General features: G+C 46.2%; 1 protein-coding gene across 3 annotated transcripts in view; it reads left to right on the top strand.

Annotated features, from left to right (window-relative positions):
• The window catches only part of GATAD2B (GATA zinc finger domain containing 2B), a 79,857-nt gene that overhangs the window by 34,156 nt on the left and 32,308 nt on the right, over positions 1–13,393 (top strand). The window contains exon 1 of one of the 3 annotated variants that reach the window (XM_050930868.1): positions 2,809–2,956. The exons of the other annotated variants lie outside the window; for them this stretch is intronic. Coding sequence (XP_050786825.1) covers positions 2,952–2,956 — 5 coding nt within the window. The 5' untranslated portion in view covers positions 2,809–2,951. Of the gene's footprint in view, positions 1–2,808; positions 2,957–13,393 lie in introns of those variants that run through there. 3 annotated transcript variants of the gene reach the window in all.

Genomic DNA, 13,393 nt, shown 5'->3' with positions numbered 1-13,393 from the left:
AGAATGGATTTGTCAAGGCAGAGAAGAGGTGCTGCAGGAGTCAAGACATGACTGAGATCTGGGATGAGAGCTCTCGCGGGATGGAGAGGAAAGGCTGGAGCTTTGAGATGTTTGCAGGAAGAATCATATACGTATGTTAAAGAATGACTTACTAATACATATCTTACCCTTTTACATTTGGCAATTGTCACAGGACTGGTGACTTCCCCAAGGCGCACACTGTGTTGCTGGCAGACCTGTGACTAGAGCCCAGGTTCCCAGTCCTTTGCTTTAACTAGAATGCCAGATAATTTGCAGTATCTACAGACACATAGCAGGCTCTTGTTAGCAAACTTGCTTTGCCATCCCATGTCCCTCAGCTTTCCAAACTGTTAGGCCTTCCAGTATTTGATTCAGCATCAAGGGATCTCATCCACATATACTTGTATCGGTATGGCATTGCTGTTCTCAGTGATAACCCTCATCTGTCATATCAAGAAAGTCCTGCAGGGTAGGAACAGCCTTTGATTTATCTGACACAGGTTGTTAGTTTAATCCATGGTTGATATACAGCCAGGGTTCTTGTTGAATGTGGGGTAATGATAGCATCCTTCATAAGGTGATTCCCAAGACGTCGTGTGGAATGAAACCCTGCAGAAGGTGATAGTTTTCCACATGTAAGAACCAGACAGACTTTCTGGCTCAGTTGGGGTTCAAGGACAGTCTTGAAGTCAACTGACTTGCTTTCTTTTATGTGGAGGAGTGTGGGGTTCAAAGCACCAGAGAGGAAAGACTCTTCTGGGTTTAATGACGAGTGTAGTTTTAATGGTAATATAAAGAAGACAAAGATGGGATATAAGTATTTAAAACGATAAATTGTAGGCAGAAGGTAATGAGACCTTTTTTTCTTGTCTCGTAAATTATCAAAACACATGAACAAGGGGACATTCAATGGATTATAAAAGATGGCTAATTAAAAATGGATAAAAGGAACTAAAAACGCATAATTAGACTATGGAACTCATTGCCACAGGAAGGCGTTAAGGCCCAGAACTTGACCAGGCTCAAAAGGGAATTGGACATTTATATGGCTATCAAGAATACCAAGAATTCATTAAAAAAAAAAAAAAAGCGAGAGAAATTAACTCTTGGGCTTAAATCCCGAGGTTTTTCTAGCTAATAGGGAAGTAAAAGATCGTCCCACATCTGTCTGCTGCAGAGCTCTTCTGCCTGCTTCTGAAGCCTCTGGTGCTAGCCAGTGTTGGAGATGGGATACTGGACTAGGTGAGTCTCAAATCTGATCTCCACTGCAATTTCTTTGTTCTTAATAGCAGGGGACTGGCAGTGGGGACTTCTTGGTTCTCTTCTGTTACTAATTTGTGACCCAGGAAGCTTAAATCTCTGGCCACAATTACACAGATGGATTATCGAGGATTAGACAAAGTTTAAGTCACTTAACCACACTTTGCCTCAGCTTACCCATCTGTTATAAGGGGAATCAGGCTTGCCTATCTCTCTAAAATGCTTTGAGATTGCTAGATCAAAACTGCAAAGAAAGCATTCAGTATTTTTGCAGTGGCACCAGATCAGGTATTGAAGGATAATGCAGCTGAGGTATCTCTGACAGGGGTTCTGCTTCTTCACCAGGGAGATGTTTTCAAAAAAAGGTCCAGAAGACTAAGAAAAGCATCATTTTTAGACGCTTTCCCCGTGGCATAGTCAGTATGGGAAGATACCAGCAAAATTGTTCCTTTTGCCCTGCTTCAGGTAGGGGATGGGGCAACAGAATTGGTCTAGTCCTCGATAATCCATCTGTGTAATTGAGGCCAGAGATCTGGCTGGTAAAAGGAAGACTTAAACTTTGGGGATGTGTTAGCCAGCATTACTGGTGCCTGCTTGCTGTCGTTGCTACTGTAGCTGCTGCTTGTGTGTAGACTGGAGGCCTTGTAGAAACAGAAACGTGTGAAGTTTTAGGTCTGGAAACATCTGTTTTTGCTTCTGTGGCACTTGGATGTTGTAGCCTTAGCAGCAGGTTCCAAACTACCATCCCTATTATTTCTGCAAGGGAGACAGTGCTACTCACGTTCCATCCATCTAGGTCAGCTCTGAGGGTACTGAACATAGAATTACTGTAGCTAGAACTGTGCTGCTGCCCCTGGATACCCCAGCCTGGAGCATTCTTCCCTGTTGTTGAGAGATGATTCAAGTTCTATCATCTCCTTACTAGGAGAATCTGTTTAAACAAAGGCCTTGCTTTTTTTCTCATAGGACTCCTCTTTGTGTTTGTGGGTTCTGTGGCGTTAGGCATGTAGGATGGCATGTAGGACGAAGGGGCAACAGTGTTGCTAAACTTGCTTTGGCATTGCTGAGTGTCGGTCCAAGAGCTGTAACGCATCAACCTGGAGTAATGGAAGTTGTAGCTGCTCCAGCACAGAAAGATGTTTTGTGACACTTAAAGATGGGGGCCATGGAGCGAAGGAGCCACTGGAGGAAAACAGTCTCAATACACAGCTGTGTACCTTGGCCCCTCTGTTTTAGCTTTACTGAATAGTTTCAGTTGTAATTGAGTTTTTGTTGATCTACTGACTCTGTTTGAGGCTTATCAGTTCAACCTCGGAACAGCACTTGTCCCACTCCCACTAGGGCCTGTGTAGTGGGTGGTGTGTGTGCACACGTCTCATAGAAGCAGTCCAGCATTAGCAGCTCTGGTCCACTATCCATCCCTTGATTGTCTAAATTAACCGCTCATATGTAGCTTTTCCAATAATCTTGTTTCTTTGCTTAATCTGTGCAGCACAAGGATGCCATGGAAATGAGAAGTTGGGTCATACTGTTCCTTCAGTGTCTGGGAATGGAAAACCTGCATTTCTAGTACCAGAGAAGTGAAACAGCCCAAAGCTAAAGAGACCTGTGAAGGAGCAAGTTAGAGCGAAAGTTCTGCTTTGCCAGTGACTGCCCTGAACTTCAGCTAAATGATGTGAGCCTGGTAACGGGTTTGCTCCCTGCCTGTCTCTGCACTAGGCTACAACAGACTCACTTTACTCCAAGCTTTGTATCCAGCACAGCTCATCCTTCCCTTTCTTCATCTGTAAATCTTAAGGCTGTGGCTGCATGTTTTTCTTGAACTGAAATACAGAACAATGCAACACTTTGTGTAGCATTTCTTATCTACACTGTACCCAGTGCAATTAGAGTGAACTGATTTAGAGATGAGTAGTAGCCGAGGCAGGGAGAGACATGAAGGATCTGTCTATACAGGGATAAACCTGTGGCTGGCCCAGGTCAATGGATTCAGGCTCATGGGGTTTGGGCTTCACAGCTGAAAAATTGCTGTGTAGATATTCAGACCCTCCCCCATTGCAGGAGGGTCCCAGAGATGGTTCTCCAGTCTGAGTCCGAATGTCTACACAGCAATTTTTAGCCCCTCAACCCGAGTCCCATGAGGCTGTCAGCTGACCTGGGCCAGTCACAGCCATGCTGCAGGGCTTTTATCCCAAGAGGCCCAGTCAAGGGGGAGAGAATGGATGCCGCTGGGGAGTCAACAAGGCAGAGATGCTGCAAAACGGTTCAGGATGTCAAGAGATGCACAGGAGAAGGCTCTTGCACTCATTGCTGAGAAGCTGGGGAGGGGCTTAGTGAGCAGGCTGATTCTAGGTGAGGGTAAAGGGTGTGGGATTGGGGAGGGGTTGGAATAAGTCTGTGAAGGTCCTAGCAGCAGCAGTGTTTGGCACATAAGGCGCTCTGGGGACCTGGAGCATGAAGCTGTATTGGAGAAGGGAGCTGCAGTAGCTAGGGGCAGTGGGAATCTCTGGTCTCTGCACCTTGGTTGAGTCTATGAATTTGTTCCTTTGTCAGGAAGTTACTGACGTAGGTGGAGAACAAGGGTGCGTGAGGGTCTTTCTGCATGTCCCCAGCTTCACCTTACAGGAATCTGAGCAAAAAGGAAGTTTGTACTCTAGCCTTTGGAGGAAAACAAACCTGATGTGGAGGCAGCATGCCCAGCCCCAGGTCACACACCGTCAAGCTGAGAAGCTGCCTTGCCTCTTCCGAGTGGGGTTCAACACCCTCCTGCCCCCAAAGAAAGATGACTAGGGAGCAGTAGAAGAGAAGGAAATGGGTAGTTGAGAAGAGAGAGGAATAGGCTCCAACCAATGAGGGAAGTTTTCTCCTGTATATCAAAATATTTACTGTGTCTTTAGACTTTCTCTTGTAGGACTGCATGGGATAGGGGTGTAACAGGGGTGTCCTTTCTGCTGCTCTTCTGAACTCCTTCTCCCTGGGGGTCTGTTAACTCCTAAGTGGTGGTTCTAAACTCCGACACCAGCATTTTTGTGATCCAGTCAGTAAAGCTTGCTCACCTACAGAGATACAGTTGGAGATAATTACAGTCTCTATCAAGTCTGAAACAAAACATGTTTTATAGCTCTTTTGTTTTCCCTTAGGGGACTTCGCCACCATTTGAGGATTTTGTTGTTGTGTGGTTTTTTTTGTTTTTTTTTTTCCGGTGAGTTTCTTTAGGGAAGTGAAATGGAGAATCCGCTTCCTTGGGTGTGCAGAATTGCTGGGAGTGACTTACAGGGGAATTGCTATTAGGTAGCAGGAGAAAATTCTGAATCATCTGCTTTGTATTATCTTTTGATTAAGCTGTGTTGTAAAGCCCATTCTATCTTGGCTTTCAGATGTGACCCTGAAATGAAGTATATTGTTTAATGCACTTGAATGATAAGATTCAGAGTTTATGTATCTATCCATCTTAAAATCATCCTATTGCTGGCCAACTTTTTAACTGCCAAAGCCTCAAATGCCTTCCTCTGAGAAGTCTATATCAGTGTAAAGTTAGGAGTAAAAAACATTATGCTTTTGTTTGGCGTTTACTTCCAGATTACTAGTATAAATGTAAACCTTAATCAGTGCATGCTCTGCTTCACTCTCAAAGCTGAGTCAAATTAGAAGCATTTCTAGTTTTTAACTACTTTTTACTTGGGTTACTCTGACACAAAACTGGGAAGCATTTTGCAAGTTCATGACTGTCTGACCTTCAGATTTACTTGAATATTAATAGTTTTTTCTTCCTTCTAAGATAGATGAAAAAATACTTAGCTGCTCCCACTGTGCTTTCTTTCCTGCAGTTAAGGAAGAGGGGAGAGTATTTTGGAAATTCATATAAATCCTACTAAAGCTGCAGTTTCTCCCCTCATCAACCCTCTATTCTCTTCCTTCCCCCGTGCTTGCCTTTGCAACTGAATTATTAACACTGAAGGGCTCCAGTCAGTAAAATGTCTGAAGCCTGATTTAATTTTTATTGAATCTGGCTCAAAGTGCATGTTGATCTACCAAGCCAGTAACGTCTCCTGTCAAGAGGATTAAAATGTTACACTATCTGCTTATGGCGATTGTGGGTTTGGTTTCTTGTTCTAGCAAACGGGGATTTGTAAAGAATCGGCAGCATTTTAGGACTCTTTGCCCTCGGATGGGTTGTGGCAGAGAGAGTCAGGATGTTATCCGTAGTAGGCAACTTCAGCTTTTCTCCTTCAGCAAGTGGACTACTTTATGCAAACGATACTATAGTCAACATCCAGCTGATTATTAGCCAAAGTGGTTTTGGAATTGGAGTATTTTTAGTTTTCATGGCTCAGAGCAAAATGTCCCACTTCTGGTGGTATTTTATTTTCAGGGTGCCAGGGCAGCTGAATTTTTGCCTCCAACTTGTCAAAATCAAACCACTTACTTCTTCGTCAAGGGCCTGTGTGCATTCCCACCAATGGGATTCAGCACCTCTAGCGCTGAATTGTGGGACTGTAGAGAAAAGCCATGTCCACTAGGGGGTGTGGTAGTGATCTCCTGGGCTCCATGTCTGTAAGTGCTAAGACAGGCAACACACCAGAAGAAATCAGGATCAAGAGTCACAGCCTGGTCTCCAGACTCTCCGAGTCTGCGTACATCTTTACAATTTCAGAGACAGCCCCCCACAGTTCAGCACCACCAGAGCACCCAGCCTCTGATGCGATACCAGCATTTTCTAAAATGGCTCCTATAAAAAGATGTGTCCGTGGATCCTGGTCCTGTATTGCATTCAAGGTGTCCTGGGGAGACAAGGTGGATGAGGTAGTATCTTTTCTAGGACCAGGTCCTGCTGCTGAGAGAGGCAAGCTTTGAGCTATGTGGAGCTCTTCTTCAGCTCTTGGGAAGGTTCTCAGTATCACAGCTAAATGCAATGTGGAAAAAATTCTTTAACATAAGTAAACACATTCTAAGAAACCATTCAAGGTAAAGTGGTCCATTAACACCTCTTCCTTAATCTCTAAGCTTGTCTGTGAAATCCTCATTTTCTTCAGGTCAGGACAAGCACTGACTGATCTGTTTGAGTCCAGACAGGATGCCAAGTGCCATCAGTACTTCATCAGAGCTCTCAGGGACAGAAAATCACTGTTGGGCCCATTCCTGCAGGACTGGAGCAGTCCTCTCCTTTACACCTTCCCTCGATCCACTGAGTCATCAGGAAATTCAGCCAAGTGGAGCAAGTATGGCCCCAATATCTCTGGTACACAGATTTCCAGCTGTCCAGAGAGCTGCGGGTTGTCTTCCACGCCTTCCGGGCTTCCTTTCGCAGCAACAAGGAAGTATTCACCCCAACACAAACACACATCAACTGACTGCAGGAAGAATAATCTGCTGATCACCGTGGATGCTGATTTTGCTTAGAGTTAGGGTCAAGTTGGTACTGTTACAATCCAGGAAAACTCTGCCCTCCAGATTGCAATGGACATGGTTTGTGTTAGAAGCGGACTAAAGGGTTAACCCTGTTATGGGCAAGTATTCCTGGGGTTTTAGAATATCTACTGTACTAGAAATCAGAAAGTTAGCAGTGACTTCCTTCAGGGTACATGTAGCAGTTCTCTCCTCATCACAGTGTGGTCAGAGAAACCTGTATTCTGTCACTCCTCAGTTTCAATTTTCCTTAAGAGAATGTTGAATGCCTATTCCCTGTGAGAGAGGCTCCCCCTGCCTGGGACTTGAATCTAGTCTTCACCAAGCCCCTGTCTTGCATCTTCGAATTAGCACTGTTAGCTCTTCTAGGAGGGTGTGAGCTTGCTGCCCAGTGGCAGGGAGATAAAATTGTCAAAAGGCCTCATGCTAATTTTATGCCTGAGGTTGTCTCTGATTTTTCACTTGTCATGATGCATCTCCCTCCCTGTTTTCTTCCCCAGAGCTCAAGCTCATCTGGGGGAGTTGCATTTGTAATCATTGGAGGTTAAAAGAGCCTTGTGTTAGGAGAGACGAAATCCTTTTGAAGATCAAACTGTTTGCAGTGTATGGGGGAGATGTAGGGGGAATCAATGAAAAGTAGACTTTCTTTCCCACTGTAGCAAGAGATGTGTTGAACACGCTACTTCTTATCCAGGAAGCCAGTGCTCGGGGGAGGGGCTAAGGCACATTCTGATAAGGCAGAGGGGGGCAAACTATGGGCTGGGGGCCACATCTGGCCCTCCAGATGTTTTAATCAGCCCCTTGAGCTCCTGCTGGGAAGTGGGGTTTGGGGCTTGCTCTGCTCTAGCACACTAGCCGGGGAGCAGGGTCAGGGTCTGTCTTCACTCCACACAGCTCCCGGAAGCAGTGGCACATCCCCCTCCCCCCCAGCTCCTATGCATAGGGGCAGCCAGGGTTCTCGACATGCTGCCCCCACCACAAGTGCTGCCCCCCACAGCTCCCATTGGCCAGGAACCGCAGCCAGTGGGAGCTGCATGGGCAGCGCCTGTGGTGGGGGCAGCTTGCAGAGCTGCCTGGCTGCACCTCCACGTATGAACCGGAGTGGGGGACATGCCGCTGTTTCTGGGAGCTGCTTGAGGTGAGTACCACTCGGAGCCTGCCACTCTGACTCCCTCCCGTGCCCCCAAACCTTGCCCCAACCCTGATCCTCCTCCTGCCTTCCAATACCCTCGGTCCCAGTCCGGAGCACCCTCCTGCATCCCCAACCCCTCCTCCCTAGCCCCATCCCAGAGCCAACAGCCCCAGCTGGAGCTCCCCTGCACCCCAACCCCCAATTTTGTGAGCATTCATGGCCTGCCAGACCATTTCCATACCCAGATGTTGCCCTCGGGCCAAAAAGTTTGCCTACCCCTGTGCTAAGGCCACAGCAGCTTCTCTGGCCTGTTTAAGACAGATTCCCCTGGTAAAGATTTACAAAGCAGCAAGTGGAGTCCAGTTCATGCTCTCATTAAGCACCACTCATTGGACTTGCCTGTTCCAACTCTGTTTTTGTTAGAGCGATGCCTAGAACTCTTCCCCTGCAGTCCTCGGATGCAGATACTGCTTGCTAATCTTCCATTAGTGGGTATTCACACAGGCCTTTGAAGAGAGGCTAGTGTCATGGTATAATCCCCCCTCTGAACCTTAGCATCTAAAAGATGGGGTACCAGCATGAATTCCTCTAAGGGGACCCCCAAGACCCAGACCCTCTGGATCTTAACACAAGGAGAGTAAACTCTTTCCCCCACCGTTGCCTCTCCCAGGCTTCCCCTCCCTGGGTTACCCTGGAAGATCACTGGGATTCAAACTCCTTGAATCTTTAAACAGAGAGGAAAATGCACCTTCCCCCCTCCTTCTCTCTCCCCCTCCCAGACTCTTCCTGAGAGAGACAGTAATCCTAACACAGAGAGAAAATTAACCTCTCTCTCCCCCTTCCCTCCTTTCTCCCCACCAATTCCCTGGTGAATCCAGACCCCGTCCCCTGGGGTCTCACCAGAATAAAAAACAATCAGGTTCTTAAACAAGAAAAAGCTTTTAATAAAAGATATTTTTTACTGTTTTTCTATCTTGGTAAATTTAAGATGGAATATGTTACAGGGTCTTTCAGCTATAGACACTGGGAATACCCTCCCAGCCTAAGTATACAAGTACAAATTAAAATCTTTTCAGCAAAAATGCAAATTTGAACTCCTTCCAGCCAAATACACATTTGCAAATAAAGAAAACAACCATAAGCCTAACTCATTTTATCTACCTAGTTCTCACTATTCTGACCTTATAAGACCCTGTATCGGAGAGATTGGAGAGAAACCTGGTTGCATGTCTGGTCCCTCTGAGCCCCCAGAGTGAACAACCACCAAAACTAACAGCACACACAAAAGTTCCCTCTCAAGATTTGAAAGTATCCTGTCCCCTGATTGGTCCTCTGGTCAGGTGACAACCAGGCTCACTGATCTTGTTAGCCCTTTCCAGGCAAAAGACATATGAAGCACTTTTGTTCTGTTAACTCTTATCTGTTTATGACAGCTAGTTACTAACATGGGTAGCGGGTGGAGCCCCTCTTTGGGGAGACTAGCCCCTGGCCCCATCCCTTCCTCCTTTGTCCATCATCCCCCCCGCAACCAGAGACCCAAGCACCCACCCTAGGCTGGAGGAGCCCCAGGCTGTCTGGAGGCCTGAGTACCCCCCTCAGCCACAGCCCCAAACTCCCTGCAGCCATGTGAGCCCCTGCTCCTTGCATGGCGGGAGCCACAAGCTGCCCTCCCTCCTCCTACCTGGAGGAGCCCCAGGCCAGTTGTGCCTCCCTTTCCCAGATTTCAAGCTGCCCAGGGTGAAAGTGTCTCACTGGTGCGAAGAAGCTTTTGATATGCCCCTTGCAGGTTCAGGGGCTGCTATGGAGGCATATTTGCTACTCAGCTTCCTGAGTTCCCCAGTGATCTCTCTGGAGTTCAGGGAGATTGCTGATGAACCCAGGAAGCTGAATAGCACATACCACCTCCTCAGCTGCCCTGGAAACTGCCTGGAGCATAATAAAGCAAAAACTTCTCTCCCCGCCCCAGACCCTGCAACCAGGGATTCGGCAGCTATGGCCTCCCCAGCCCATTATACCCACCACCCATGGTTACTAGTGACTGTTGTATTTATGCCACCCACCATTCCCTCTGCAGACATGGGAGAAGGAACTGAAATTGCTGTTTATTATTTGTATTATCGCAGCACCTTGGAGCTCCATTCAGAGCTCAGGAGCCCATTGTGCCAGACATTGTACAAACAGAAGAAAGAGTCCTTGTCCCAAAGAGCTTACAGTCTAAGCATGACAAGTAACAGCAGATGGATGCTGACTCATGAGGGAGTATAAGGAAACACGTATGGTCAGCATGGTAGGCTGTAGTCTCAGCACACTAGAAGCCTAATTGTTGTCAATGCTTTTGTAGGCCTCACGGCAAAGGGGAGTTTTAAGGAGTGTTTTGAGGAGCATAATGAATTAACTTGGCAAAAGTTTACAAGGAGCTTGTCCCAGGCACAAGGGGCAGCATGAGAGAAAACACACAGGTACTTGTTGGAAAATTTAACATGTGGGCAACAGATGCTTTCATCCTGGGCCAACTCAAGTCTACCTTTCGTTATGTGGACGAGACAATTCGTAGGGATAAGTCATGAAGGGCCTTGAAAGTGAAAATAATTAGTTTGATATGATAGAAGGTAGAGCCAGTGAAGAGAGGGTGACATAGCACAAGTGATGGGCTTTGAAAATGATTTTTGCAGCAGTGTTCTGCAAGGACGTCAGTGGGGCAAGATTGATTCAAGGCCAGAAGGAAGAACATTGCAGTAATTGAGATGATGAGTTTTATCTGTGTGGATTCATGGGGAGGCCATGTTTCAGAAATGTTAGCAGAAGGAATCTGCAAGACTTAGATGCAACTTGGATGTGAGACCCTAGAGAGAAGTCCGAGTCAAAGATACACTCAAGTTACAGGCCTGAGTAATAGGCAGGCTGGTGTTGGTGTCCACTGTGATCAAAAAATGAGATAGCGGGGCAAGCTTTGGGAGGAGAGATTAAAGAGCTCTGGTTTAGCCACATTGAGCTTGAGCTGATGGCCAGACATCCATGAGGAGGTGTCAAAGAGACAGGCTAAGATTTCTGTTTGGGCAGACAGATCTGGAGTAGAGAGGTAGAACCATCAGCATAGAGATGGTAGTTGAGTTCCTATTTGCGGATAAGATTGACAAGATAAGTGAAGAGGGAGAAAAGGGCACCTAGGAAGTGGGTGGAGGTGCACATCCTTATGTACGTAGAGCCAACAAAATGCTCCTGGTATGATGTGATACCTAGCACAAGAGTGCTACCGCTCTCTCCCAGTGGACACAGCTTTTCTGAACAGTTTTGCAGCTCAACACTAGAGATGCTGAATCTGGTCAGTGTGAATGCCCAGACTCAACTCTGGAAGAACAGTTACCAGTAGGAAGAGGTTACTTACTTTCTCCAATCCAGTAGACTGAACTGATGGACCTCTGAGATGCCAAACAAACATAGCTGGTGAGTTTAATTTAAAGTCTGGCAGCTTTAACGAATAACCTTACTTTTATTTTTTGTTTAAAAGGCTTTTACACTTCAGAAAGTGCAATCCTAGAATAGGCAGATCTTGGTTGTTGGTAATACAACAGCGTTATTCTGTGTCGCGCTCATAAAATCACTGGAAAATGGAGATACTTCAGGTGCACACAAAGACTATTGCATCCCTTTCTGGCAAAAAAAAAAAAATACTGGAACAGAGTGAAAATCTGCCAGTGTGAATGATGGGCATGTTGCCCTTCTGCAGTCCAGGACAAGACCATTGTGTCTTCAGGAGGCCTAAATCTCCTTTATGCAGTCTGGTATTGTTTTATTTTTCTGCTTGCCAGCAAATATTATAGCTGCATTTGTCTTAGTGCCAGGTCATGCAACATGAAAGATCTTTGTGCATGAAGCAGTGCAAGGTTTCTGAGTACCAAGATATAATTCAGTGAAATTGCATTAGATTGCGTATCACTTAAGGTGACATCTATTTTCCTGGTGGGGTGGGGGAGGTTGTTTTTTAAAACAGTGGTGCTTCTTGTTTATATATCAAACTGGAGCACATTTAATATGCAAGATAATGGCCTTCTCTTCAGAAAGAGAATCTGCAATATGCCTTTCCTCCTGGCTGGGATGTACTGTATGTACCCAGTGAGGTTTGCTGTGGAACTTCAGACATTCTGAAGCAAATAGTGAGGACTGCCATTCAATGATACTGAGTGTGAAGGAAGTTAGGAGGAAATTTAATTCATACCCATTGTACCCTGTGCCAGCCTTTGCTAGGTATATAGCCCTGTTAGTCAGCCGTACCCTCCTCTTTTTGACTCCCAAGAGCAATACAACTAGGAAAGTTGTGCTAAGTCCTCTCGTGCAGACTTAACTGCAGCTGTGCGTTCTCCAAGCAGCTGGAGCAGTGCAGGTACTCGAGGTGCGATGAGTTTTTGTCTGCATGTGGTGTCATATGACTCACCTAGACTTAAAGAATTATTTTCTTTCTCTGAAGTGACCCCAAGTTAAATCAGGGATCTGCATTTCACACCTCTCCCAAAGCCCATTCTTTGCTTGTCTGTGCTTGCCTTTCTGTATTTCGTTACCATATACATTAATGCTCTGGCAGCAAAGCCCAGTTACAGACTAGGAAGACTTCTAGTTGATGGTCACCTTTAGTAAGAGAACCTGCCTTAGCTGGCTGGCTGGACCTTTTTATATTGCAGTGCAAATTTCCACGTTTCCCTTGCTGTGTAAAATGATTGTACTGCTTTAACAGAACACGACTGCTATGGCATAGCTGACACACCTCTACCCCGATAGAACGCAACCCAATATAACAATGCGGTAAAGCAGTGGGGAGCCCTGGGCCCTTTAAAGCGCCACCTCAGCCCCGCTGCTTTACCGCATTATATCAGAATTTGTGTGGCACCCCAGGCCCTTTAAATCCCCACCCGAGTCCTGCTGCCGGAGCTCCGGTGGTGATTTAAAGGGACCAGAGCTGCTGGAGAACCAGGCCCTTCAAATATCCGCCGGGGCTCTGGCAGCAGGGCTCAGGCGATGATTTAAAAGGCCAGAGGCTCCAGCCACTGCAGGGAGCCTGGGGCCCTTTAAATCACTGCCAGGGAAGCCGGTCCAGTCCAGCATGGCGTGCCAGACTGAACCCAATATAACGTGGTCTCGCCTATAAGGCAGTGAGATTTTTTGGCTCCTGAGGACCGCGTTATATCAGGATAGAGAGAGACCTCTGCACTCATATCACAGCATTGTGTTGATGCTCTAGTCTAGTTCAGCTTGTATTGGGTTCTACTTTAAAGGCATGTAATTATGAGGGATGTATAAAGGAGTCAAAACAACTTATTCCTGGCAGAAATTTAGCTTTCAAGACTTCAGCCCATGAGTGAGTGACTTTAAAATCACAAGCAGTCCAACCTCTTCCCCCTTTCAAGGTGAAGTTCATGTATATGAGCTTGGTGCATGTTGGCCATATTTTGGGGCTCATAGAGTACAAAAACTAGTCTGATTTTTAAAAAGGGAAAACGGGAAGAGATTACTTCTTCTTTTCTATGGCTTAAAAACAGCACTGTTAGATGTCCAAGTCTAGGCTGGCAAGCCAGCTAGTTG

The sequence above is a fragment of the Gopherus flavomarginatus genome, chromosome 20, assembly GCF_025201925.1.
Source record: "Gopherus flavomarginatus isolate rGopFla2 chromosome 20, rGopFla2.mat.asm, whole genome shotgun sequence".
NCBI lineage: Eukaryota > Metazoa > Chordata > Testudines > Testudinidae > Gopherus > Gopherus flavomarginatus.
This window is presented reverse-complemented; position numbering and strand designations above follow the sequence as displayed.